The 27338-nt window shown below is 36.3% G+C and overlaps 3 protein-coding genes and 1 pseudogene across 4 annotated transcripts; 3 read left to right on the forward strand and 1 right to left on the reverse strand.

The window, feature by feature from the left end:
• Positions 1-2271: 2271 nt before the first annotated feature.
• Positions 2272-3430, reverse strand: LOC117982914 (cAMP-dependent protein kinase catalytic subunit 1-like). The gene has a single exon (XM_034969360.2). It carries the CDS (start codon positions 3341-3343, stop codon positions 2294-2296), a length of 1050 nt encoding a protein of 349 aa, XP_034825251.1. The 5' UTR covers positions 3344-3430; the 3' UTR covers positions 2272-2293.
• Positions 3431-6551: 3121 nt separating this feature from the next.
• On the forward strand, positions 6552-7641 carry LOC117982912 (cAMP-dependent protein kinase catalytic subunit beta pseudogene; annotated as a pseudogene).
• A 397-nt stretch (positions 7642-8038) lies between these two features.
• LOC117982911 (TWiK family of potassium channels protein 7) lies at positions 8039-26842 on the forward strand. Of its 2 annotated transcripts, XM_069498972.1 has the most exons (9): positions 8039-8139; positions 8212-8290; positions 9984-10236; positions 13723-13896; positions 15785-15908; positions 16236-16394; positions 17224-17424; positions 17998-18218; positions 25501-26842. In XM_069498972.1, the coding sequence occupies exons 3-9, from the start codon at positions 10081-10083 to the stop codon at positions 25657-25659; spliced, it is 1194 nt and encodes a 397-aa protein (XP_069355073.1). In that variant the 5' UTR covers positions 8039-8139; positions 8212-8290; positions 9984-10080; the 3' UTR covers positions 25660-26842. The 2 variants fall into 2 exon arrangements, with proteins under 2 accessions (XP_069355073.1, XP_034825248.1); XM_034969357.2 differs by lacking the exon at positions 8212-8290 and having other exon boundaries at positions 8050-8139.
• LOC117982913 (cAMP-dependent protein kinase catalytic subunit 1-like) lies at positions 10245-13713 on the forward strand. Its single transcript, XM_034969359.2, has one exon. The coding sequence runs from the start codon at positions 11614-11616 to the stop codon at positions 12691-12693; it is 1080 nt and encodes a 359-aa protein (XP_034825250.1). The 5' UTR covers positions 10245-11613; the 3' UTR covers positions 12694-13713.
• Positions 26843-27338: the final 496 nt, after the last annotated feature.

Consider the following 27338-nt stretch of genomic DNA (forward strand, 5'->3'; position numbering starts at 1 on the left):
ATTCGAATTATACTGTTCACCTTACTCGATTGCTTAAAAAGGAATCGGTGTGGTACTGGGATAGTATTCATGATGAAGCTATTGCGAAACTGAAAGATTTGGTTAGTAGTGCCCCGGTTTTAGCTTTGTATGACGTCACGCAGCCCGTGGTGTTGTCGGTAGATGCCAGCAGCGTCGCGCTCGGCGCAGTGCTCATGCAGGACGGGCGCCCGGTCGAATACGCGTCGCGCACACTCACGGACACACAGACTAGGTACGCTCAAATTGAGAAAGAGCTCGCTATTGTGTACGCTTGTGAAAAGTTTCATCAATATATATATGGTAAAAAAGCAGTAGTTGTAGAAACAGATCATAAACCACTAGAGAGTATATTTAAAAAAGCCTTGGTGTCTAATCCAGTGCGTTTACAACGAATGTTACTTCGACTTCAAGGTTATGATTTGATTATTAAGTATGTACCTGGTAAATATATGTTCATTGCTGATACTTTATCGCGTGCGCCGCTTCCAGACTCTTTTGAAAGTGAGCTAGATGTTAAATTATTGCATGAAGTAAATCTTTTATTTGAGCATGTTCAAATGTCTGCAAATAAGTTGAGTTTAGTGCGAACTGAAACTTCAAAAGACAGCGATCTTAATCAACTCTGCGAGTACATTGTTAAGGGATGGCCGGCGCGAAAAGATGATGTTTACGATAAATTAAAGCCTTATTGGTCGTTACGAGATGAGTTGATTGTGGTGGACGGTATCATATTTAAAAATAAATTAATACTAGTTCCAGTTTCTTTAAGAAGTCAAATGTTAAACATCGTTCACGACGGCCATCTTGGAATAGATCGATGCAAGAGGCGTGCGCGCGAAGTTTTATTCTGGCCTGGTATTACAAATGATATAGAACTTTACGTTAAGCGGTGCAAAGTTTGTCAGGAGAACTTAAACACACAAAGTAAAGAACCCTTGATTCCAGTGCAGATTCCTCGCCTACCGTGGAATAAAATTGGGGCTGATATATTTGAATATAGGAAACAATATTATTTGATATTAGTAGATTACTATTCAGGTTTTGTTGAAGTCTGTGATTTAAAAAATATTTGTTCTAAATCTGTAATAACGGCGATGAGGGAAAACTTTGCTAGACACGGAATTCCTGAACTGGTCATAAGTGACAACGCAACTCAATTTTCTAGCCGTGATTTCAAAAGGTTTGCTAGTGAGTGGGGATTTAATCACGTAACTTCATCGCCAAATTATCCCCAATCAAATGGCAAGAGTGAGCGAGCTGTACAGACGGTAAAGAAGTTACTTGTTAAATCTATTAATAGCAATAGTGATTTCTACCTTAACCTGCTTAGTTATAGAAATACACTACGTGATAAGGACTTAAGCTCACCTGCACAGCTATTAATGGGACGTAGACTAAACTGCAGGCTTCCAGTTCATCCTGATTTATTAAAGCCAAAGGTTGTGCACGACAAAGAATACGAGTATCTAATTAATAGGCAGAGGAAAGTCAAAATGTATTATGATAGGCATTGTAAAAACTTACCAGAGTTAGATTTGGGAGATCAGGTGATCATGCAGGATGGGGACAAGAAAACTAGAGGTCAAGTTGTGGCCAAAGCTCCAACTCCACGATCATATGTAGTGCAGAATAACATAGGTAGAACCTATCGTAGAAATCGCCGCCATTTAAAAAAATGTGAACCCCAACTTCATGATTCTCCTGACCCCCCACCTCATGATTCTCCTGACCCCCCACCTCAACCAGGTTCAAGTACAGATGGTCCCGACGTCAGGGGTGAGATAGATGCTGGCTGTCTAAAAGAAACCCATCTCTCTCCTCCTATGACAAGGAAAAGAGCTAAGAGGCTACAATTAGACATTGATTAAAAACTGTAATTCTTTAGTAAATAATGTATTGGTGTGTAATTTTTTTTTTCTTAAATTGTTTTGTTTATTTGCATTGTTTGTTTTATTTGTATTTTTTTTTCTTTGTTGGGGAAGATAATCCTATGTTAATTTGTTTATTATGGGGGAGATGTTGTGGGTATTCTACAATAAAGTTAGTTGTCATCCGATACGCGTATAGGCCGATAAAGGAGACGCGACCGGTAGAATTAAAATATAGCTTTATTTGCTCGAATGTAGAATAAAACATTCAGCAATACACTTTTCTTGTTCTTAGGTTACATTACTATAATAAACCGATCAAAATGTCATATTATTTTAAAGACTGATTTCTTTCTGAATCAAATACCTTTGCTAATGCTTGTTTCTGGGAATCGCGAAGCTATTCAAAAATCTTCGAATTCTTTTTCGTAATAACACTTTGAACTCTTTTTTAATTTGATCTGTTCTACATCTGGAAAGTTACTCGTGTCACCAGGGGTTGGGCATACAGGAACAAATGGCGGCGGAACACTCTGCTGCATGATCATCTGCCAAGGTATATCATTAAACCAGGGATGGCTCTTAATCTCATATACTCCGCCCTGGAGACACCCTAACCGTTTTGTTGGATCCACTTGCAATAAACCTCTAATTATGTTCTTGCAGTCGGGAACCAAACTGTCTGGGCACTTATAATGACCATTTAATATCTGTTCATAGAGTTTAGAGGGGTCTGATGCAAAGAAGGGTGGGAAACCTGACCCCATCTCAAAAATTAAAACACCAATCGCCCACCAATCAACGGAAAACGAGTAGCCTTTCGACATAATAATTTCCGGGGCTATATATTCAGGTGTGCCACATAAGGTCCATGTTTTTTTCGATAGTATTTTACAAAATCCAAAGTCACACAATTTTAAATATCCGTTTATATCAACCAAAATATTTTCGGGCTTTATATCTCTGTGTACGATTTCACAATAATGTAAATACTCTATGGCTAAAATAACTTGGCTGGCGTAAAATTTAGAGACATGGTCTGCTAAACTGCCGTACTTCTGTATGTAAGTAAATAATTCACCCCCTGCCACATAGGGCAATATAAAGTAAAGATAAACATTATCCTTGAAAGCATCATCTAAAGACACAATAAAAGGATACTGGATACACTGAAGTATTCTCTTTTCTGTGATTAAATTTTTAACATGCTTTTTTTCCACGATGATTTTTTTATCTACCACTTTCATGGCATGATAAGTTAATTTGCTTTTATCTCTCACTAAAAAAACTTCTCCATAAGCACCATTTCCTATTGCTTTTATGTTATCATAGTTATCTGTTCTCTTATCAGAAATTGGAGGGTCTGCGTACCTTTTTTGAAATTCAGATTTTAACATATCTAAATATCTCTGGTGGTCTTGATGCGTTTGTTTTGTATATGATGATTTTGCCATCTATGTATAACGATACTTTTAAAATTAAGTATCCCATTTAATGTTACAATAAATCACCTAGTAAAAATAAATAAAGTTAAAAAAGACATAGTACCGTATAGTAGGTACTGATCTAGTTTCAGTCAGTCAGCTAATAGGTACATAATATGTCAATAATTAATCTATGATGTCAATCAATGTCAATTTAATTACAAGGTGTGCGAGTGTGGTAACCTGTGGTAACATCATTAATATGGGTAACAACATGGATATAGAAAGTGGAGAAAGTGTAACAACTAGGTAACAAAGGGTAACAAACATACAGTACGACAAGGATCTTTTGGCACTTGAATAACATCGACAGGGGGGTGCAGTTGTAGAAAAAAGGCTGCCAGCAAATAAAATCTCCTCAATTTTAAAGAATATGTTGTCAGTGTTGAAAATCGAGCAAGTTTTACCTATAGTTAGGGAGGCGAGGTAGCTAAATGGCGTAATTCAACGGCGCCGTCGAGACCTATCAAAATCGAAAGATAAAATAATTTCGAAAAGAAAAGCTCGTATGGTAAAAACCATTTTAGCGGTGGGTTTGGCGTGTACGGTTTTTCAAAAATGTTTAAAAAAAACAGTTACTTGAGCATTCTCGAGCGCGTCAGATATTCATACTACGTATGCCCCAAGTGCCTCTGATAACAACGGTATACTAATCTGCCAGTTTGCGTGGTGGGGGTAGGCATATAAAGTAGTCAAAAATGCAAAAAAAAAAAAATTACTCGAGCGCGTCAGATTTTCGGAAGGGGTGTTGAGTAGGCCCCAAGGAAGCTCCCTTTAAAAAAACTGACGATTTCGGCGCGACGATAAGTTACGATGAATTTTTGAAAATGCAAAAAAAAAGTTTTTTCAAAATACTCGAGCGCGTCAGATTTTCATAGGGGAGGTTTATCTCGGTATCCTGAAAGCATATTTTCTTAATCTGACAAAAATGTTGGTGGGTTCTCTTAATCTGACCGAAAAAGGTTTTTTGGTTTTTTTTTTCCTTTCTTTCTCCTTGATAAAACGGGGAATTTAAGAATGACAATAAAGCGATAGATACAACCAACGTAAATGTAGATGAAATATAGTACGAATTGTATTATTTATTGTATAAAAAAATAAAATGATATAAAAATAGTAATTTCCCGAAATTTCCCTTCTACCGCTTTTTCCCTCACCATCAATGTTGCGAAATTAAGGAAAAATACTGGTAGGACGGCATATTTCCGCGAAGCGCTCAGTCTGTATTACATGTTTATGGCAAATTCCTCTTTTTTGCTTCAATTCTTCACTTCGTTTTGCTTACGGTACGTCCAAAAAACAATGTGAGGATCAACAGGCTATTGAATAATATACATACATGAAACTGTACATGTTAATGATACTTTTGTATAAAGATACGCGTAACTTTTTCCGAGTCCACGAAAATTGTCGAGAAGCTTTAGAAAAAAAAAAATTTGAGATATAATAAAAGTCACATAATTTAATTATCGTTATTTCATATCAATTTTTTTTTAACACCCTCAATTTTCGAGATATACAGATATACTCAAAAAACCGGGAGTTTGAGTTTTTATGATGCTTTAAGTCAAAAAGTTTTAACTTTGGACAAAAATGTAAAGAGACCTTTTTTGTGTAAAATAAAATTACCTTTTTTGTTTATTTAAACTTTTTTTTGGTAAAATGTATCGTTCGCGACTTATATGCCGCAACGCGTTTTTCGGAAGACGAAATGGCTCCTCCACACTTCCGGTCATGCGGAAACCGGCAGATTTTGTATTTTTAGTAAGTTTTAGATTATATTCTTCAAAATAAAAGAAATAAAAATCGCGCTCGAGAATGCCGGATTAACGTTTTTTTTTTACAAGTTCGCGACTGTATAACTCGGCGGCGTCAAGGACTTATCGTCAGATTAGTTAAATTTAGTCTTAAAACACTAAAATCAACCCCCAATATCTTAATCTGACGCGCTCGAGTATTTCAGACTATCGATTTTTTTTTACTAATCTGCCCCCCAATTGTGTAAGAATAACCATTTCATGGCTATCGCAATCGTCAAGAATTCGGCCCTTTGATTGGCTGTGAAAAAATGTAAACAGCGAATCAACCAATCAAAAGGCAGAATTTCTTGACGATTGCGATAGCCATGAAATGGTTATTCTTACACAATTGGGGGGCAGATCGTCTATCCTAGGCGCGCGTCACTACATATAGAGCTAAATACTTTACAAGGTTGTTCTATTAGGTCTAAGGTATCTCTCATATCTTAAACTGCCACGCTCGAGTATTACCGAAAATTCCCCTATTCGCCTCCCTAACTACTAATTTTAACTGAATAAGAAATGAAGAAAGCCGTCCCTGTTTCCACAGCAAGAAAGAATAATAAAAACCATTTATTTGGCCATAGGCCATGGACATGTTTACCAGCTCAAATACTAGGCAACCTATATGGCAGACACATTTATGCTGTATCTATTATCAGGATATATCGTAATATTATAGATATGGAATGGCTCTAATATTAAAAAAAAACCGGCCAAATGCGAGTCAGACTCGCGCACCGAGGGTTCCGTATTGCAGTCGTATTTTTTCGACACTTTGCACGATAAATCGAAAACTATAAAACGCATAAAAATAAAAGAAAAACTGTTTTAGAATGTGCAGATAAAGCCCTTTTATACGAAACTCCATTTGGCATAGTAATCTTACTTTTAAAGTTAAAAATACTAATTATTTGTTCATGAACACATTTTTTTTTATATAACCACAAATTCACGGTTTTCGGATTTTCCCCCTTTTGTACTACGAAGTAGTGGTCATGGAGTCAGTGCTGATTTTTTTTACGATCATCTGGTGACAGGAGGGTTTGCTCATTTTTTGCGCAACGGATCAGCCTGGCTGTCCAGCGTGGAAATGCAGCCAGTATTATTTGCACCATTCCACGCGGGCATGATTAGTATAGTAATTAGTTAAATCTAGCTTTAAGTTTTATTGTAATAATTTCAATAAAAAATTAAAAAAATGGCGCGTGAAAACTCATTTGGTACGCATTATTTTAGAACCACTATTATTTTCTTTAATTATAATGTCAACTTATTGGCATTTCACATTTCATGAAAATCAAATAAAAAACTTATAAGCTGCCATAAGCTAAATATACTTAAGCGAAAATTTTCAAATTGATTTTAGCAGATTTTGAAGTTATGGCAGACGATACCAACCGTTATATTATTAACTCGCCTCGTAGTGGAGGCTATTCGACTGCGAAACAAGAACAATACAGCCAATATCTTCGAAAACTCCATCAGGATTTCATAGAAACTTGGAATGCCAAATCTCCAGTCGACGCAAAGTTAGGTGACTTTGTAAAACAAAAAGTATTAGGTACAGGTGCTTTTGGTGTCGTGTACTTGGCGAAGCATATCGATACAGGCAGATACTATGCGATGAAAGTATTGGAAAAGGAGAAGATAGTAAAATTAAAGCAAATCGAACATAGTTACTATGAGAAGAAAATCCTTTTAGGTCTTAATTTTCCGTTTTGTGTGTACATGAAATACTTTTTCAAGGATAACGTATATCTTTACTATATTTTACCTTTCATACCCGGTGGCGAAATGTTTTCTTACTTACGCAAATTAGGTAAATTTGATGAAATATCCTCAAAATTTTACGGTGCTCAGGTAGTTCTAGCGCTTGAATATTTACACCAATTGGAATTAGTGTATCGTGACTTGAAACCGGAGAATATTCTTATAGACCGCAATGGTTACATAAAATTAACAGATTTTGGTTTTTGTAAGCTAATCCGTGGTAGAACGTGGACTCTCTGTGGTACTCCTGAGTATTTGGCACCAGAGATCATTCTAAGTAAGGGTTACGGTTTATCCGTAGACTGGTGGTCACTCGGTGTTCTATTGTATGAAATGAGTGCCGGTTTTCCACCATTTTATGCATCTGACCCAATGAGAATCTATGAGAAAATTGTGTCTGGAAAGTACCGAATTCCTAATCACTTTTCAAGTGAATTAAAAGATTTATTATCACGTGTACTGCAAACAGACACGACAAAACGATTTGGGAATCTGAAAAACGGCGTCTTGGATTTCAAAAATCACAAATGGTTTAGAGATATCGATTGGGATAGTTTATTGAACAGTCGGATTCCGGCACCTTTCCAACCGAAAATACGATCATCCGGAGATACGTCGCATTTTGATAGTTTTGATGATGAGAAAATTAAAGAAAGTCTAGTGTGCTTGTACGAAGAAGAGTTCGCTGACTTTTAACTGTGACGTGATTTGCAATAGTAATTACTATTATTTTATTTTATTTTTTAAATTGTATCATTATTAGGACTTTGCAATTAAGTTTAAAGCTGGCACTAACAGATTGCTTGTGATTTATGTTTCGAGTAAGTGTGGTATGATACTTGCATGATATATTTTATTCTTTGCTTTTTATAATTGAGTGTAAGCACCTATATTATTATGTATTCAGGTGTAAGTAAGTAAAGAGTTATTTATTATTAATAATTAATTTTGGTTTTTTCTTATTTTTTTTAAATCAACGCAATCATAAAATCGAGTTCCAAAGTTACTGTAAAGCTGGCTTGCTGGCTGGTTTAAAAGCTTTTCACACCGTCTGGCGGAGTAGTTTCTTATTTCAGTGATTTCAGTTGGTTGTGGACTGTGACCGGGAATGGACGTTCCCGAATCCGGCTATATTTGTTATTCTTCGAAAGTTACATCGAAACCCGGCAACAGAGTATTGTGAATTTAAAATAGGTACTTATACCTTTTGTTGCATCAAATGTCATTGCAACACAATATGTTCGTTAATATTTAAAATCTGCATAGGTGTACAGTAATCCCGAAGTTTTATCAAAATTCTCGTATCTAAGTTATCGAAGACAGTAACTTATCTACTATAAGCACAGTGAGTATAAGAAAATATTTTAACACATTAATTATAGTTATATAATATTAAATCGTCACGTGCCTTTAATTTATAAAATAAATAGGTACCTACGTAACTTGTGACCTCTTGTACTCCTGACCTTAGTATTATTATTCTTATTAGATATTTTTCATACGTCCAGGTTTTAGTGTACCTATGTAAGTTTCCGTTACTATAGTAAGTAGGTATATATTCAAACTTATGTAACTTTACGCATTGCAGAACTTATTTTAAAATATTTTATAATGATTTTTCGATTTTTACGTTGGTATGAATAATTGGTTTGTGTAACATATAGGTACTACAATCGATTTTGGCCATTAAATTATATAAGAAAAATAATAGATTATAGGTAGTTTTTGATATTTACATAAAAAGTAGAATTCGTGTTAGGTACTGAGTATTTATTAAAAGGCATTAGGTATAAAATTGTAAATAAGTTAGTTATTTAAAAAGTTCCTCATACGGAATTTGGTGGCAATCGTCTATTACTTGCTGGGTAGTGGTACCACATAAAATATTATGTAAAGGCTTGTTCTAAGTAAAGGTCGTTTGGCGGATGAGAGGCGCCAGTGAATTACTCCAATGACCTATAATTTGCTAGGTCAATAAAGTGAAGACGTAACTAAAGCAAACATCATTGATTGTTAAATTATGCTTTGTTAGGCCCTCAGCGATTTTATGTATGTACTTACCTGCCTATTTTTTATCTAAGTATGTATAGGCAGGTTTTTACATCACATTTGCTTTTCCTTTGGAAGTAGGTAAAACGCGATTCTTACATTACATACTAGGTACGTACATGATTTAATGCCTCTAGTCTACCATGATAAATTGTGATGCTAAATGTCTAATTAGAATACTGTGAAACGTTTGTGCTAAATTATGCAGTGTAGTATCTATATTTTGTATAACTATAGCACGCGACAGGTTGAGATGGCATTCGGGGTATGAGGTGGGAGGACGCCCCACACCCGCACATCACCCGCGCTCGCCCGCACTGGGAGCGCGGAGGCTGTGCGGGTGTACGGGACGTTCCCTCCCCGATTGCCATCTCGACCTATCGCGTGCTATCCCTACCTGAAATCGTTAAAAAGGGCTAATCGTTAATCGTTAATTGCGTTATAAAAATATTATATTGCCGTGCCCAAATCAATTCCTGGTTACGGCCATGGTCTTGTATCTGGAAAAGGTGCTCTACCTAACCTATGTATACCTAAATTCGTTTTTTCCTGTGTTTCCGAGATCTATTAAGTGTAGTAGTAGTTAGGTACATTATTACATGAATAGCTTAGCACGATTTTCGTAGGTAGGTACATAATAGGTCTTGTAAAAACCATTTTTGATTAAAGTATTATTGGTACTATAAAGAAACTACACAAAAACCTTACAAATCTTTTAATATCATTATGGACATAAACCTCAAAAAAATAATGAACAGCGCCATGTTTATCTCTAGTCGTGGTAGTCTCATAACTCATAAATGCATGTTCTACATTAGTAAGAAACATAATACTATAGGTTGTGCTGCGCTTTTTGGTTACTAGCTTTTAGATGCATTTTCTTGCAGCAAGTTCTAGCCTCTACGTGAAATCTCGTAAAACTATCATGTATGAAAAATGCGCTAGCAAAATTTACACTTAGATTTCTGATAGAACACGTTTTGTTTCAGATAAAATGGGAAGTATTTCGATAAATAAATATGTATAGAATACATAATTCACGTAGATAATTTTATAGTTAAATAGGTAATTTAAGTAAAGTTCGAGATGTGTAAGGGAGTGAAGGGGGTTAATTGGGAGACTGAAACGCTTATGGGATCACCACCCCCAGTGTCAAAATGGGAACAATTCGTTCCCCGTGCCGCCCTGTCCCATATCGGCCTTTTTGTAGCACTGATGTTGTACACTGCTGGAGGAGGATTGGTAAGTCAAGTATAATAATTTTTTACAAGCTTGCCGTGTTAGTATAATGGTAGTGGAGCCCAAGAGGGGATTTTGGGATTTACTCGAGCGCGTCAGATTAAGACAAGGTAAGTTAATTAGATGCAGAAAAGTGTGCATTTCATTGATCTGACAATTTGAGCGTGACATGAAAATGGGAGAGTCACAAATTTTCAAACACCTGCCATGACTTTTGGTTGCGTCCAAATCGTCAGTTTTTTGAATAGGAGCTACTTGAGGATTCACTTAACATCCCTTCTCAATATCTGACGCTTTTTGGGTCTATCTTCTTTTTAATTTTTTTTTTTTTTAATTTATGGGCTCGCGCTTGGCTGAAATAGTGATAATGCAGCCTAAGGTGGAGCGCCCCCTTCTACACCTTGGTACGATCACCCCCACCGTGCAAACAGGCAGATAAATATTTTTGCGATAAAAAAACACGTGGGGCGCATATCTAAAGCGCTCGAGTATTTCTTTGTGAGTATATTTTTTTTACAATTTTAAAAACCTGTACGCGCTCTCCCCACCAGTGAAAGTGGTTACATCATATAACTTTTTTTCTTTTTAGCACCTAATCTTCACAATCCAATAGGTCCCCACGACGCTCAAGTAAATCCTTATTTAGCATCTTGGGCTCCCCTACTATAAGGTCATATCTTGCAACTGAATTTTAGACCAGTTTCCCCCAACCGGTTTAGCTGAAATTTGAAACACGACACACTTCGATGACAATGCAATAATTTATGATACGATGAAAGTGGTCTCGTAATGTACCTGGAAGATGGCTTACCTTACTACCTTACGTGGTTTGACTTCTTAGCTTCTCAAGATAACTTCGTCGTGTTGTGTGCTCAGTAGTGGGCCGACGGCGATGGGTTGATGTTGATGATGGTGATTTTGTCGTTTGTTATCTCCTATATATAATCGCAAATCTCGAGTACAGCTGAACCGATTTCGCTAATTATTTCTTTATAATATTCCTTGAAGTACGAGGGTGGTTCTTACGGAGAGAATTTTTTTAAATAAAATTCTTAAAAAGAATCGACTGTTAGGCGGTACGAAGTTCGCCGGGGCAGCTAGTAGGTATATGGTATAGTATAAAATAAACATGAATAGTTAGTATATTGATTCTTCTTTTTAGTCAAATTCTCTTTGGGTTAGGTCGACGTCGACCTGTCATTTAGTGCCAGTTTGATATTAATTATCAAAATATTATTGTTTTGCTATTATTTAATATTGTGGAAGTTTAAACAAATTATGTGTAAGCACGATGTTTAATGAAGTTTTACAGTGCTTTAGATGAAGTCATGAAAGTATTGTCTTTCGTCAGATATTTCTTTACAATGATTTTTACATGAAATGGTGATATTCGATAAACGAGAAGAAAAAGCAGAAACTTACTCTTACGAGCTGCAACTTACTCATAATCGATATTTAGATTCGCTTAAATATGAGTTTACGAACCGATACAATAAGGTTGCGAGTAGAAAGTACGACAAGCCTGTCGATGACTTTGATCTCGTGAGAGTTTTAGGAGTTGGAGCTTTTGGAACTGTGTTCTTAGTCCGTGATAAAAACACGTTTGAATATTTTGCGATGAAGGCGCTAGTAAAAGCTGAGGTTGTGAAACACAAAAACGTTAAACAGTTATATACAGAAAAAAATATTCTACAGAGTGTAACGTTTCCATCTCTAATATCTCTACATGTTTCTTGCAAGGATAATCTCTACATTTATCTCGTTTTGCCCTTTGAAGCTGGCGGTGAACTATTTACATTAGTTAGAAGAATGGGCCAACTTTCAGAGCCGTTAGCCCAATTTTATATGGCTCAGGTTGTTTTAGCTTTGGAGTACTTACACCATTGTTCCATAGTGCACAGAGATTTGAAACCAGAAAATATATTGCTCAACGAGTCTGGATACATTAAACTCGGAGATTTCGGTTTCAGTAAAGTAATAAAAAATCGAACTTGGACTATATGTGGTACTCCGGAATATATAGCTCCAGAAATTATTTTGTCTAAAGGATACACTTGTTCTGTAGATTGGTGGTCGTTCGGTATTCTTATTTACGAAATCATCGCTGGTCACCCACCATTTTATCATTCTGAAACAATGAAGCTGTACGAAAAGATTTTAGTGGGCAAGTTCAAAAGTCCGGATTATATGACTCCGGATTGTAAGTCTTTGATAAAACATCTTTTAGACGTAGACCCGACTAAGCGCTATGGTTCCCTCAAGGCAGGTGTATTTGATATTAAAAGCCACGCTTGGTTTAGTGAAATAAACTGGCAGAATATATTGCATCAAAAAGTATTTCCACCATTCATACCGATTTGTAAAAATCCTGGTGACGCTGAAAACTTTCCAGAGATGAGCGAAGCGAAACTAAAGAAAGCGTCGAAATGTGCATTTGAGAAAGAATTCGAGCACTTTTAAGTGTATAATTATCGTGAACATTTTCTAGCTGCATTTTATTATAAATTTTAATTTATAAATATTTGTTTTATTTTTATCTGTAGGTACCTACTTTACCTATACAATTATTTGTTACTTATCTAATATTCATTCAACAATTATTAATTAATTAAATACGAATCTATGCATAACAAACGTAATTTTAAAAAAGATGCAGTCCCTAAAGCCACCCTAAAAATCTGCCACTCTACTCTAGGCTAAATTCTACTCAGCCTGCTGGTAAGCCCACCCCCACCACTTATTAGAGTATTATTATAATATGTATATTCTGTGCCGCTACTGTCAAAAAGCAATTAAATGTTTTAAGGTTTAAAATATCTGTCGAAAAAAATAACGGTGCTTGCGCATGCGAAAAATATATTGAATTCATCATTTTATAAATGTAGTGAAGTAATATATTATGTATGTATCATAACTCATAACGCATAATATTAGACAACCGAAGACTATTATTCAGGAAGGGTGGTATCGTTTTATACCTAACCACCGCACCACCAGGTATTATCGCCAGTAATCCTAATTCCTAAACGAGAATATATGTACCTAAAAGAGCGTGGATTTGACTCGCAGCTAGCTCTAGCAATTACCTACTATTATTAGCCTCAATAGCTCAACGGGTAGAGGAGTGGATTGAAAACCAAAAGGTCGACGGTTCAAACCCCGCCCGTTGCACTAATGTCGTACCTACTCCTAGCACAAGCTTTAAGCTTAGTTGGAGGAGAAAAGGGGTTTTAATATTGGTCATAATTAAAATGGCTAATATTCTTTTATAAAAATAAAAAAATTGAAATGAGCAACCACTGAGTTTCTTGCTGGTTCTTCTCGGTAGGAAGGACATTATTTCTAAACAGAAGTAGATTCAGTTGACGATTTAAAAGCACTTGTAAAAGTTTATTTAAAAAAATCTTTCTATTTCTTAATAATAAGCACACAGTAGGTACTATACAAAATGTAATTTATCTGTATTTTTTTAAATTTTGCTATGATTAGGTATTTCGAGCCCTTGAATATCCAGCAGAACTGGCCAAACAGGAATACCTAAGAGATCGTCTACTTACGGAAAGGTGGAATCTTATACGAGTAGTAGCTGATTATAATATGAATGGCACTGAAGATGTAAGCTTAGAGAAAGTCCTAAGTGATCAGCTAGCTGTTTATGAAAAGGTAAGTCAATTCGCACTTTTTGACGGGCTTATTCTAAGAACATCTTAGCTTCGTTTTCTTGTTTTTCTGTGGTTATGCCCTACCCTTCGTCCTACATGTTTTCAATCATGCGACAGATACCGAATCTTTATTATAACTCCCTTCGCTTTCTAATATCGTTGTCATGATAATATCAGTAATACAACATTATGGAACTCTGGGTTCATCTTCAATCCTGGTGCGGCAGGGGTACCTGAAGGGTACCTACTATTAGTGCCCACCTAGACTAGAATAACTAAAGATTTGCTGATTGGAAAATTATGTAAAGTATATGTAAGTAATAGTACCTACCCAAAGTACTTGTTTTATGTACCAATTTGATAGGACACTTTGCTATTGAATTTCGCGTTTCAATTTCCCAATCTGCTGCAAAGATGTTGCAGGGATAATGTTCATCTGTTGATTAATTATGGATCGGTATTGTAAGTATAATAAAATAGTTGACCTACTAAACGTTTTTATGTTTTTTCAATAGATTTGATTCAATCAGAAAGTAAGCACACAGTTACATCATTTGCTATTTATAATACCCGTTAGTAACCATTTTAAATATAAAATATACCTACGTGAGCGGATATTTACGAGTAATAATATAAATTGTAACATACCTAGTCTAAGAAATCATAAGTACCTACATAACCTAATGTATTTTAATAATTCCGTAAGCGATGCAGGTTAACATTTCCGGATTTCATAGTATCGTTTACTAAGTATTCATGGGTGAAATTTATGATAATATATTAAATATAAATATCTAGTAATATAAGGTAGTTAGGTACCTAAGTATATCTTATATGTAATTAGTCTCTAAAAATGGGCGGTACTTCGCGCCCGAGCACAGGCTCTTTACAAAACGCAAGTCCCCCACATATGGAGTACTGCTCACACCTTTGGGCCGGAGCACCCCAGAACCAACTCCTTCCATTTGATTGGATCCAAACTCCAAGTCCAAAGGCGGGCTATTCGACTTGTGGACGATCCCTAACTAACCGGCTCGTTGGAAAACCTGGAGCACCGCAGAGACGTAAACTCTCTAAGCGTGTTCTATCGCCTTTGTAATGGAGCGTGCTCTGAAGAGCTTTTTGACCTCATTCCAACCTCCTTTTTCTACAACCACACCGCGCGCCACCGTAAGCAAATTCACCCTCATCACCTGAGTGTCTGGTGCACTTCGACCGTCCGTTTTGCCAAATCCTTCTTTCCACGTACTTGCTTGAATCAACTCCCATCGGCGGTGGTGTTCCCACTAGATTACAACATGGGGTTATTCAAGGGGCGGACCAACAAATTACCGAAAGGCCAGCAACGCATCGGCAGTTCCTCTGGTGCTGCAAATGTTCATGGGCGGCGCCCGGCGGTAATCACTTAACTTAACATCAGGTGACCCGCCTGCTCGTTTGCTCGCTATCTCTTTAAATAAATGTCTCACAAAAAATTAAAAACTATCAAAATATTTCAAAATATAAGTCATAGGAAGAGAACAATATACCTACATGGCAGCAAAACCTACAGAGTACGAATTTTTAAATAGGTACTGAAAATTTGACATTACAGCAGCATCGAGTTTGTCTCACGGCGACTTTAGGCAAATGGAGATACTGCGGTCATCCAGTGTCTTCATTTTCCCAAATGCGGGCGAATTTGTAACACAAGACATCTCACAAGATCCCCTTCAAATGTTACACTGAGACCCTGGACGATTTATAGGTTAAATCGTCCAAGACTGAGACCAATAATTAATCTATGGTTACCATAATATGATTACACTTTTCCTATTTGGACTTACACTAGAACTTTTAAACGCGTCATGGCAACCTATTGTTGTTCAATTTTTTTTAAATATTTTTAGGTGCTAGAAGACGCATCTGGTAGCGGAATAGCTTTCGATATAGAGAAGAAATTTCCCCCACTGGAAGAGAAATGGAGTATATTGCAAGCTGTTTTCTTCTCTTCGACCGTGCTCACCACAATAGGTGTGTACGACCATGTAAGCATACACTATGTATCTCTACATCAAATAAAAATAACTACCTAGGTATATAGTTTGTTCGCTTTATAGTTTTTATCTAGTCTTTGAATACCAACTAGCTACAACTTAATCCGTTATTGATATCATTTAGATGTAAAGGAAGATAGTTCATTTAAAAAGATACCTCTGGATTATAATTTCGTTACTTGTTCAAAAATTCAACAAATCTCAAATCAGTTTAAACAAATCTTCAACTCAAACTACGTAAGCCTCTTTATATTATATCGCTGTATAATAGGTGTTTTTTTTACTAATATTCATATTTTTTCAGGATATGGCAACATAGTACCGGAAACATTCTGGGGGAGATTATTTTGTATCGCGTACGCCCTTATTGGGATTCCATTAACGCTGACTGTGATAGCCGATCTCGGGCGAGCGTTTGCAACAGTTGTTTCCATTGTGGCTAAGCACTTGCCAACAATGCCGAGTAAGTTTGTTGGAAAAACAAAATATCTATAGGTTTTGGTACGACAAGTTGTGATAATTGCTACGACATTGATGATCTCTATGTACTTTCTTATTATTTATCCTATATGATCCTTATACATCTATACATATAAAAAGAAAAGCTGACTGACTGACAGAACGGGCTGAAATTTGACATACAGATAATTATTATAGCGTAGACATCCGCTAAGAAAGATTTTTTGAAAATTCAACCCCTAAGGGGATAAAATATGAGTTATTAATTTGTGTAGTCCATCCTCCGGACGAAGTCGCGGGAATTAATTAGTCCTTATAATATGTGGAAACAGTAGGTACATAGGCGGTAAGAAAACTAGCGGATTTAGGCCCGATTTCCACCTAAGCGAAGCGGAGAGATATATTCAGTCGACCAATCAGATTCTTTATAGAGAACGTGAGAAAATTATCATATCTTTTTAAAATCAGTTTGGTTCACTGAACACAATATCTCCTCTCCACTGCGCGTAAGTGTAAACCAGACCTTAAGTATTCTGCAATAAATCTTAAACGTAAAAGCTTCTTGTACCTACTACCTTGTTAATTCTTGTTAACTGTTTTCACACATCTAATAAATTTTTATTGTGATCTTTGCTGTTTTGAATTTAATGGCTCCTATAGCTTAAAGTACTCGTAGCTTTTACTGGTTTGTTACTAGATATTATACCTATCTAAACACCGTTGGATAGATTTTTCCTAGTTAAGCTCATTGTCCTGAGATTGTCATTACAGAAACATGAACATTAGAGAAATCTATTACTTATTTATTTTCAGTAATTGTTAATTGTATTTAGAATGGTGTAATCGACTGTCGGAAAAGAATCCGGCGGGTCAGAGATCTTTGTACGCGTTCTGGGCCGTCGGCTTCTTGTTCGTCTACTTGTCGGCCGGGGCAGGCCTCTTCAAGATGTGGGAGGACGATTGGACGTTTTATGACGGATTCTATTTCTGTTTTATCACGATGACTACCATTGGATTTGGAGATCTCGTTCCAAGTAAGATGATTTTTATTTACAGTACAAGATTGCTTTAGTCGTAGTTTTTAGAATAGGTACTTTTTCGTTTTCATGTCATGGTCTAGAATTAATTTAGATTGTCTTCAAAAGTAGGTATGAACTATGAGGTAGACTTCAAGATACGTAACCGCAACTCCAGACACATATCTGGCAAAGATTGTAGATAAGTAATCTGAATAATACACAACGGGGCTCCTAGAAGTTGGAATATATTCAAGAAACTATGTGAAAGCAAAAGGCGTTCACATAATCCTGCAAGCCACGCGCATGCAGTCGTGCCGCGTGCGCCGCGCGGGCGAGCGCGGGTGACGTGCGGGGCGTCCCCCCGCCTCATACCCTGATTGCCATCTCAACCTGTCGCGGACTACATGCACGTATTAGTACGACTAACTCACACCCAGTCTGTACTTACCTAGGTACTTGGAAAATTGGGATTGTCCGTGTGTGTGCAGTGTGCGTACCTACGTGTTCGCACGAGTCAAATTCGTACGAAAACGCATCTAAAGTGCGGTCGGCCTTAAACTTTATAATAAACGTTGTTTTCTTTTCCAGAAAGACCAAAATACATGCTACTCTGCACTCTATACATTTTAATCGGGCTAGCACTAACTTCGACCATTATTGAGCTAGTTCGTAGACAGTACGCCAGATCTTGGCAGCAACTGCGAGCGCTCTCCGGTCCACTGGCAGACACATTAAGGAGGCTAGGCGACGCCGGGCGCGGAGTCGACGTGTCTGCGCTGCATAACGACCTCAGGAAGGTCTTAACTGTCGTAAGTAAAGCTTATGTTTTGAGCCTTGACCCGTACTAGTTCTATTAATTTAATAGAGCTACTATTAAACTCGCGAGCAAAGAATCCGGGTTGTGCACTGAGTATATTTTTAATTTTTACCCAATTTTAATAACGACCGACGATCCGGATCCTTTGCTCGCGATTTAGTTATGTGATCCAAAATAATAATATTATTTTGTTTTAATGTAAGTATTACTTAAATGCTTACATAGCTTTTAGAATTTATTTAGGAAAAACAAAAAAAACAAAATGTATAGGTATTAGACCTACCTACATAATAAACAAAAAAATCTATGAAGAAAAAATCAGTCTTCAATTATTTAGGTGTATGGCCGTACACGTATATATGATTGTTAAAAGCTGGGTCCAGCTTCCAGAAATTCCAGAGTAAACTCAGCATCTGGCAAGTAAAGCCTCGCAAGGCTGTCTATTATTTAGTTTGACCTCAGATAATAGATATTACCTATTTACCAAATTACCTTTTTGATTTGGACGCTAAAACATAATAAGTAATATACCCTTACTAAAAATATCAGTGTAGGTCGTAATTTTTTTAATAATAAGACGCATATTGTGGCTAATTCCTTTGTACACAATCTCTAAACTAAACTAAAATATCACGTCTAAATCTATTGCTATCCCTTTCATAATGTTGCTTGCGGAAAAGGAAAGCACTAGATTTAGACCTGTTAATTTAGTTTAGTTTAGAGATTGTGTACTAGAGAATCGGCCCCACTATCTAATGTAGGATAGGACATTTTAATGAAAAATAATTTAATCGTTTTTAATGTAATGTTATTTTTATAAATAAGAAAAAGACGGAAGAAAAAGCGGGTCACGAGTTGGTAAGTGGTAACCGCAGACTGCTTATGGGCATTTTCTATTGCCTATGCACTGCTACAAAATGGGGCTTATCTATAATGTCTCAGGCGCCTATAACAAATTACCTAAATTTGGCCATAATATTATTATCATAGTATCAATCAAATCATTAAGTAGCGCTACGCCTCTACGTGCGAGAGAATGTAATGTATTGCCGTGATTTTGGTCTAATAATATCGTCGAGTAGGTTACGCGTATAACGCTATGCATTTTAGCCTGCAATCCCGCATATCAAAACCTGCAAAAGCCGGCATATTTTTCAAAGTCATGTTTGAGATATTTTCTAAAGTAAATAAGTATCTACATACCTAGTCAAAGTAAAAAATTAAGCCACAATTTTACCTTCGGATGGTAAAAGTTTGAAATGTACCTACAGCAAGAGCCCAATCTCGCTAGTCTAACAACTACAGTAAGTATGACGATCGTAATCACCTCTGATTGGCCAACAACCTCTTCCTATATGCATTGTTGCAATTCTTCCGGAATCGAACAGCAGAAATATTTTGCCAATGGTAGTCTCTATTGAGATGCATAACTATTTGATAGGGGCGACACCTGAATGCCACGTCGCGTCACGCGGGAAAATTGGAATGTGCACTTTCCGTGCGGACTGCGGAGACGTGCGACGAGACCATGTTACTCTCAAAGCCGCGATTCTCTCGCTCGCGGAGGCGATGCCTTAGTTAAATAAGTATTTCTTCGTACAATCACTGCTATAAAGTTGAAGTATAAAGTTGAGCTTCTATAGAGAGCTTCGCCAATAATCGCTACTTTACTTTTCTTATTTGTCAGAAGCGAACAAGTCACATTTTAGTAGGTAATAGGCTTATTTATTTACTGGCTTTCGCCCCTCTATATTCACATTTCCTATAAGTAAGTATAATAGCCAATGTAGTAATAATAGCTGACGAGTTGACACAAACCTACCAAATGTTAAAACATAATTGGCAAAACACGGAAACAAAATAATTTATGGAGGAAAATTTAACAATGCCCAAAAACACCACCTATAAAATGTTATTCAGGGTATAATATAACCCCTAAGAGTTGAGTATGGTTTTAATAAATATTTATTTATGTGCCACTGTTGGTGTACTATGACATAGGTAATATTATTATTTTACAATATCTGTGCATGTATAGGAGGTAGAATAAATATTGAATATTTATTTACTAACCACATGGTTGGTAGCTACGTAATAGGTATAGATTTTTGTGATAGCTCGACTAAAGTCTGCGGGAAAGTGGAACAAAACTATACGTGGAACATAAACAAATTCAATTTGCAATTTGTTAGGATCAGTTTAGACTGACTGTGAGTACAGTATACTGACACATCTCAACAGTTATTATTGAGTATTCAATAAGCGGCTTGTGGAGTGGCATCGAACCACGACCAGATCAAAGTGTGTCTCGAATACTTGATTGATTAGTCCGTCGCTCGTGCCGACAGATATCGCTCTTGTAAAGGTCCAGACATGCACGAAGCGTGACGACAGCGATGAAAAACCAAACTTCAGAAGATATCAAGCACTGAGCAAAGCGCATTCGCTGTATGAAGTGAAGAAGCTGGCGAACAACCTAAAACAGGTTCTGTTCGCAAAATTAAATTTTACAGGGCGGCGAAAAAACGGAAACTAGAATTATTGCATTTTTAAGATCATTGGTGTCGGCTTTGTTTGAAAATGTACTTTTTGCATACTTTTTGAGACTATTTTTACATAATTTTGATCCAGTTTTGATTAAAAATACACTAGACTAGGACTAGACTCTCTTTGCCAGGTCCTCATGTAATGAACGCCTATACAATTTTATGGAGCACAATACACAACTGTCAACAGCCGCGTTGGATACGTTACCATCGCGCGTCGCTGCCGTCACGCGTTGGTTCTGTCCGTGTCTATTTCCGTCTTCGTAAACACACGACTCGCCTCTTTGATGGCCAACTGAGATGAGAGATATCAGATCAATATGGCGAGAGATTGGTGGAAGTGAGGCTGAAAACAAATGTCCTGCAAATATGTAGTACGTAGGTACTAGAGACCACACATCGCTTTAGTCGGTAAAAATAATTTTTTTATCCCGTACGCATTTCGGAAAATCCAGTCTTATACCTTGTGTACATTATAAAGGAATCTCTGGGAAAATTTTCAGCTTTTTAGATCCAAGAGTTTCTAGGCTCGGCTTTAATGAGTCAGTCAATGAGTATGTCTGGGCTTTTCTTTTTTTATTTAGATAATATTATCTACAAGTAGAATTATATATTACTAGCTGATGCCCGCGACTTCGTCCGCGTGAATTAACGTTTTTCAAAACCCCGCGGGAACTCTTTGATTTTCCGGGATAAAAAGTAGCCTATGTGTTAATCCAGGTTATAATCTAAAAATTAAATTTAATAAATTTCAGCCAAATCCGTCCAGTAGTTTTTGCGTGATTGAGTAACAAATATCAAAACATCCAAACATCCACACTTTCACATTTATAATATTATTAGGAATTAGGATTAGGATAAGGATTATCAATAAAATAAAACCTGTCCCAGTTTGCTGGGACAGTTTTGGACTGGGACGGGATTTTTAAAAACCTAATTCCACGCGGACGAAGTCGCGGGCATCAGCTAGTTATTATTATTAATGACTAGCTGCCCTGTCGAACTTCGTTCCGCCTAACAGTCGCCCAATTCAATTAATTTTTTTAATTTTTCTCTCCGTAAGAACCATCCTCGTACTTCAAGGAATATTAAAAAAAAAGAATTAGCGAAATCGGTTCAGCTGTTCTCGAGATTTGCGATGAGAAACACATTTAGTGATTCATTTTTATATTATAGATTAATGAGTAAGTAGGTATTGCTTTTAATAGAAAAGTTTACGGTGACTATTCAAATTAATTTAATACAAATTTTTACTTACTAAGGCCTTTTTTAATTTTATAACTGCGACATAATATTATGGTGATTATAAAATATATCAGAACCCAGGGTGGATAGTACTGATGCAATCAGTAGTGATGATTAGGAGAGTGGTCGATAGTTACGATAGCAATTGTATTTCCCAGCTGAGATTGCCGCTGCGAAAATCCAAGACGATATCTTTGAGCATAGACTGTTAAGATATTGTTATTGTTACAGTAAAGCCAAATATAACAGGCAGCTTATGATAATAGCGCAGCAGCTATTTCTGCGTCACAACAACGGTATCAAGATTCAAGATAGCTTGTAGCCTATTCTGGCACTATTTATATTGAGTTGCTTGCATACGTCGTAAGAATGAGGTCGACGAGTGCTTCAATGTCGCAATAGCAACCCTTTTAGTTTTAGTACCTCATAAAACGCATCGAATAGCACTATAATGGCTGAAATAAAACCGCTGGCCTTTTTTGTTCTAAGCCTCCAATATTCTTTTCCTATCACAATTGATTTATTGTATCAATTTCTACTATCGACCGAGTAAGTAATAACGAGAAATGTTAAAAGTATCACTGGCAATAAGACGAATTTTATGGTATATTTTTATAAGTTTCCGATGTGGTGGTTGTAAAATGTGCTGTTATAGAAGTGCGTCAGTGTTTCTTTGTAGGGATGTGGGAAGCGGCAAAATGTATCGATATAATTTAAACTAGATGATGCCCGCGACTTCATCCGCGTGGATTCAGGGTTTTAAAATTCCGTGGGAACTCTTTGATTTTCCGGGATAAAAAGAAGCCTTTTTTAAAAAAAAAATTTAGCCATGTTAAATGACTAATATTCCCCTTTCCTCTCCAACTAAGCGTCAAGCTTGTGTTAGGATTAGGTACCGACAATAGTGCAACGGGCGGGGTTTGAACCGTCGACCTTTCGGTTTTCAGTCCACTCCTTTACCTGTTGAGTTATTGAAGCTTGCTATACTTCTGATCCGCTCTTAGCGGTTTAGGTCAGTGCAGACTGCGACAAGGGTGCGACTTGATATTTTATACCGAATACCGATATATCGATATGTCGAAAAATTATAAGTAGGTAGGTATGTCTCACAAAAAATATTGATATATTATCAGAAACAAATATCGATATATTCATATATTTTCAACAAGCCTATTTCTTTGACCTTCGATGAGATCTATCCGACTGTTACGTGTCAATGCTGGATGGATGTTGCTACAACCTCCCGATTTAAAGATGTTGTAAAATATAAATATTTTGGTAGGCACACCACATCGTTTCGGGTTACGTATAAACTCGCCGCATAATACTCTGAGGTGGATTTAAACTAAGCTCTTTACAAGTATAAATGTACCTAAGTACGTCTTTATCTTTCTAAGAGCTGTCTAACTTTGCAACTTGAATCAAGTTTTTAGAAGTCTTGTTTTAACGTGTGGTTTAAGACAAAAAGTTTATTTATAAAAGTTTATTTGCTTCACAATTCACTCATTCTTTACGCATTATAACTGAAGTTTGGTCCAGTTCCACCCAACAGATATAGCTAACATTGTATAACATCACACATTAATATAACAATAATTATGGTGTTTAAACTACCGTGAGTGATTTCCATTCTAACTAATATCTGTCCCGGCTTTACTCACGTGTGTAGTCGACGTTAGCCCGACTAAGTTTAAACCGGGACGGGACGCGCGTGCCGCTGCCACTAGACCAAAACCGCGCGCGCGCGCAGTCAAAACCGCGGCACGTGCGCGAACGAACTCCCTTGAAAAAGGACCCCGTATGGGTTTGAAACTAGTCGGGCTAACGTCGACTACACACGTGAGTAAAGCCGGGACAGATATTAGATAGAATAATTATGGTAGTGCTTGAGCTCGTTGGATTTGTCTTGACAAGTACTACAGACCGAGATTATGTTCAGGGTCTCATAATGGAGACGGGAGGTTGTCATAGGAACTCCTCAACTACGCATCATATCCATCATTCGTCTTTGAGCTCATTGGATCTGTCTTAAAATATTCGTTTTACTTAGTACATGGCGAAAAGAAAGCTTGCTTTTAAAACGGTTTTTTAAAATTGAAATTTTATATTTTTTACACATTTTATTATAAAATTATATTTACAACATACAGTTACCTCATAGATTAATTATTGGTCTCGCTCAAAGGCTTAGCTTTGAAAGCTCGATCCTATATATTGTGTTTGTATGTTTTAATTTAACGTTGCTAGAGACAATTTGGCAGACTAGCTGAATTGTTCTAGCAACTGTTGCTAAGGCAAACGTGCTTTATTTATTTATTGCGCGAGTGCTGCTTAACTTGTCAGAGTGTAAAGTAATAGTAAATTAAGTAATACCAGTTTATTAAAATACTATATTAGTATGGAAGAAAGTGGAAATATGGTAATACAGTACCTATTTGAATCGTGCTATGTCCGTAAATTAATGAATTTGCACCTATCTATTATAACTTTTAAAGAGATGATAATATATATAATTTAAATATCGAGTATTAAATACCAGGGTAGATATTATACGTAAATGAATATGCGATTTACAGTGGTACGTAGGTAGGTAATCAGTATTTACTTTAGTATTAGTCATTACTCATTACATCCACCACGAAATAAGCTCGTAGAGAATTAGGTACCATAGGTAGGTACTTACGTATTAGGTAGCTCAAAACTTTCATGAAATATTTTCTTTTTTCCTAATTTTCGTGTCTCTTATTATTTGATATAAATAAGTAGATAAAATTGGAAATGGCTAGGTTTTTATCGAGTTGAACTCACTTATTTTTTTGTTGATCTCGAGGGACAATTTTCGATTATGCTGGAATGAAAAGCAATAATGTAATTTTCCTTCCTCGGTTATTTTGTCGTGAAATAAAAACCTTAACCATATTTTCTGACCACGGACTATTATATTATTTATAACTTAAATTAATTGGTGTTCAATGAGTCGAATAAATTAAAAATAATAAAATAGAAACTTCATGATTCTTTCATGTTCAATGTATTCAGATTCGATTCAGAGTTGATAGTAGTAGCTTGGGACAAAGATAAATTGTTTTGACCCCCTGGGCCTTGAAGTTCTGCGTCAGAAAGGGAAAAATTTGAGGTTGCATTTCGAAGATTTCACGGATATTTACTAAATGTAAAGGACAAAATGTTTGAATATTTCGATTACCTCCATAGTTGTCGTGACTCATGCTGTAACAATATGGATATTATGTAGGCATATCGTTGTTTGAGTCCCTTTACGGAATTATAATGGTTAGTTTGTATCTTTAAAATTTAGGCTTATAAATATATTATTATTTTACTACCTACTTATGCCGGAAAATTCTACTTATAGGTGCTAAGTTTATGGGTTCAAGAACGTAATGAATAATGATATTAAGAAAATTGCTTAGGTTTTAAGTATTTTATTGTAGCCCGATGTAGAATTTCTGTTTTATTTTCCAGGTCACCATGCCTAGACTAGGTCGGGATGGTCTTGGTGAAAAACGCCAGTTGGAATGGGAAGCAGCCGTCGAAGCGGTTATCAGAGACATCACTAGCCCTATATCATCGCAACCAAAGCCGCCTATAGTTCAAATTGTTATATACGAATCGTCTGTTTAATTTTATATGTAGTTTTAAATTTTGTGAATTCTGCCTGTCTGTCTGCGGTGGTGTTTGTTAACTTTGCCAGTTCGAACTTTAGCAACTTTAAGCTCAGATAAAAATTCAATTAAAATTTTTTCAACGACCGCAATTTTCGAGATTATGTGTTACTCTGGTGATAATAATGTACAAAATATAAATATAAGTACATACAAAAGTGTGGACGCAAATATGCCTGTCACGGCACACCGGATAGGCCAGTCAACAGGCCGGTTTTTGTAGATTGATTTATGATACTTTGATGTTTCAAATTTCACTGAAAGATGGGTTTGGCTAATGGCTACGGTTTGACCAAAGAATCTAGTTATGCTTACGTTTTAATTTCGCGTACATCTACACTCTGTTCTATTCGAAAATTATCATGAATGAAAAATCAATAAGTATAGGTAGCTAGTTTGTAGCCATCTGCTGAAGCGATAAGAGTAGATATCCCTACTCGTGAGCTGAAGCCGCCAGCTTTACGTCGTTGCAAAAAAAACCGCCGGAAATTTTGTACGCCTCATAGGTGCACAACAAATCGAAAGTTTCATTTCTTTCGCGTACCCACTAGGTTACATATACACTGAATACAGTTATACGCATAGATGTCGAAATGGTTACACACATTTTCTTAGATTATCTTACTCACATTCTATTTATACCGAAAACAACTCCATAAGTGAATATTGGCTTCCTTGAATTTATAAAATGAGAAGCTGTTCTTGAAAAAACACTTAGTTCTGAATTTTGATTGTAAATAGTAAATACTCAATCAGCTTTAATTTTATGATATTATTCATTGCTAAGAAGCTAAAAATAGTATAAGAGGCCTACTTATAGTACCTACTTACGCTGGATTTGATGATACATCGGGAAAGATACAACCAACAACATAAATAACAGATAGCATCTCAAGAGATCTTAATAGCACTATTGATAGAAATAGGTAGTAAGTAGGTGCGTAATTGTTACATAATAAGTAAGTACCTACCTAATCCATTTTCACATTCACTCAATTAACTCTATATTTTTTTTAGATACCTACTTAATATATTTTTACTATTTTCTATCATTTCTGCCTTTATACAGAGTGTAAATTGGAATGCTAGCGAAAACTTAGCACTATTATTATACTTTCTAAACACAATCCAATACCAATAAGTACTAATATTGTTCAAACCCATAATGTAAGTATAGCCTGCAAAATTCGAGGTCAATGCCCCACCTACGACGCACCATTGACCCCACGGCACTTATCTACGCAACTTTCATTGACCTCTAATCAGTCAGATGTTTTATTTGCTATACATTGCGAACTTTTAAAAAGACTTTTTTCGCGTTTCTTTGTGGTATCTTCTCAGTAATCTTGATGATTACTGCTTTATCACCTGTCTTCGTTTTTGCTAGCGTTTTAATTAAAGCCTGTACTTATATTTGTATTTCTTTTCGTACCTGCCTAACAAATTTAATGGAAGCATAATGGCAAAATAATCTTTGTGTTACCTAAGTAATTGATATCTTAACTTTCTTATAAGATTGTATCAACGCGTCTTATCGCCATAGAGTCGGTATTCCGCGTGACAAAACGGCATTAGGTCTTATCGCTTAAGGTCACAATACGGCCAGGGAAAATAAATTCATTAATCCATACCTAATAA

This window comes from Maniola hyperantus, chromosome 6 (assembly GCF_902806685.2).
Source record: "Maniola hyperantus chromosome 6, iAphHyp1.2, whole genome shotgun sequence".
Lineage (NCBI taxonomy): Eukaryota > Metazoa > Arthropoda > Insecta > Lepidoptera > Nymphalidae > Maniola > Maniola hyperantus.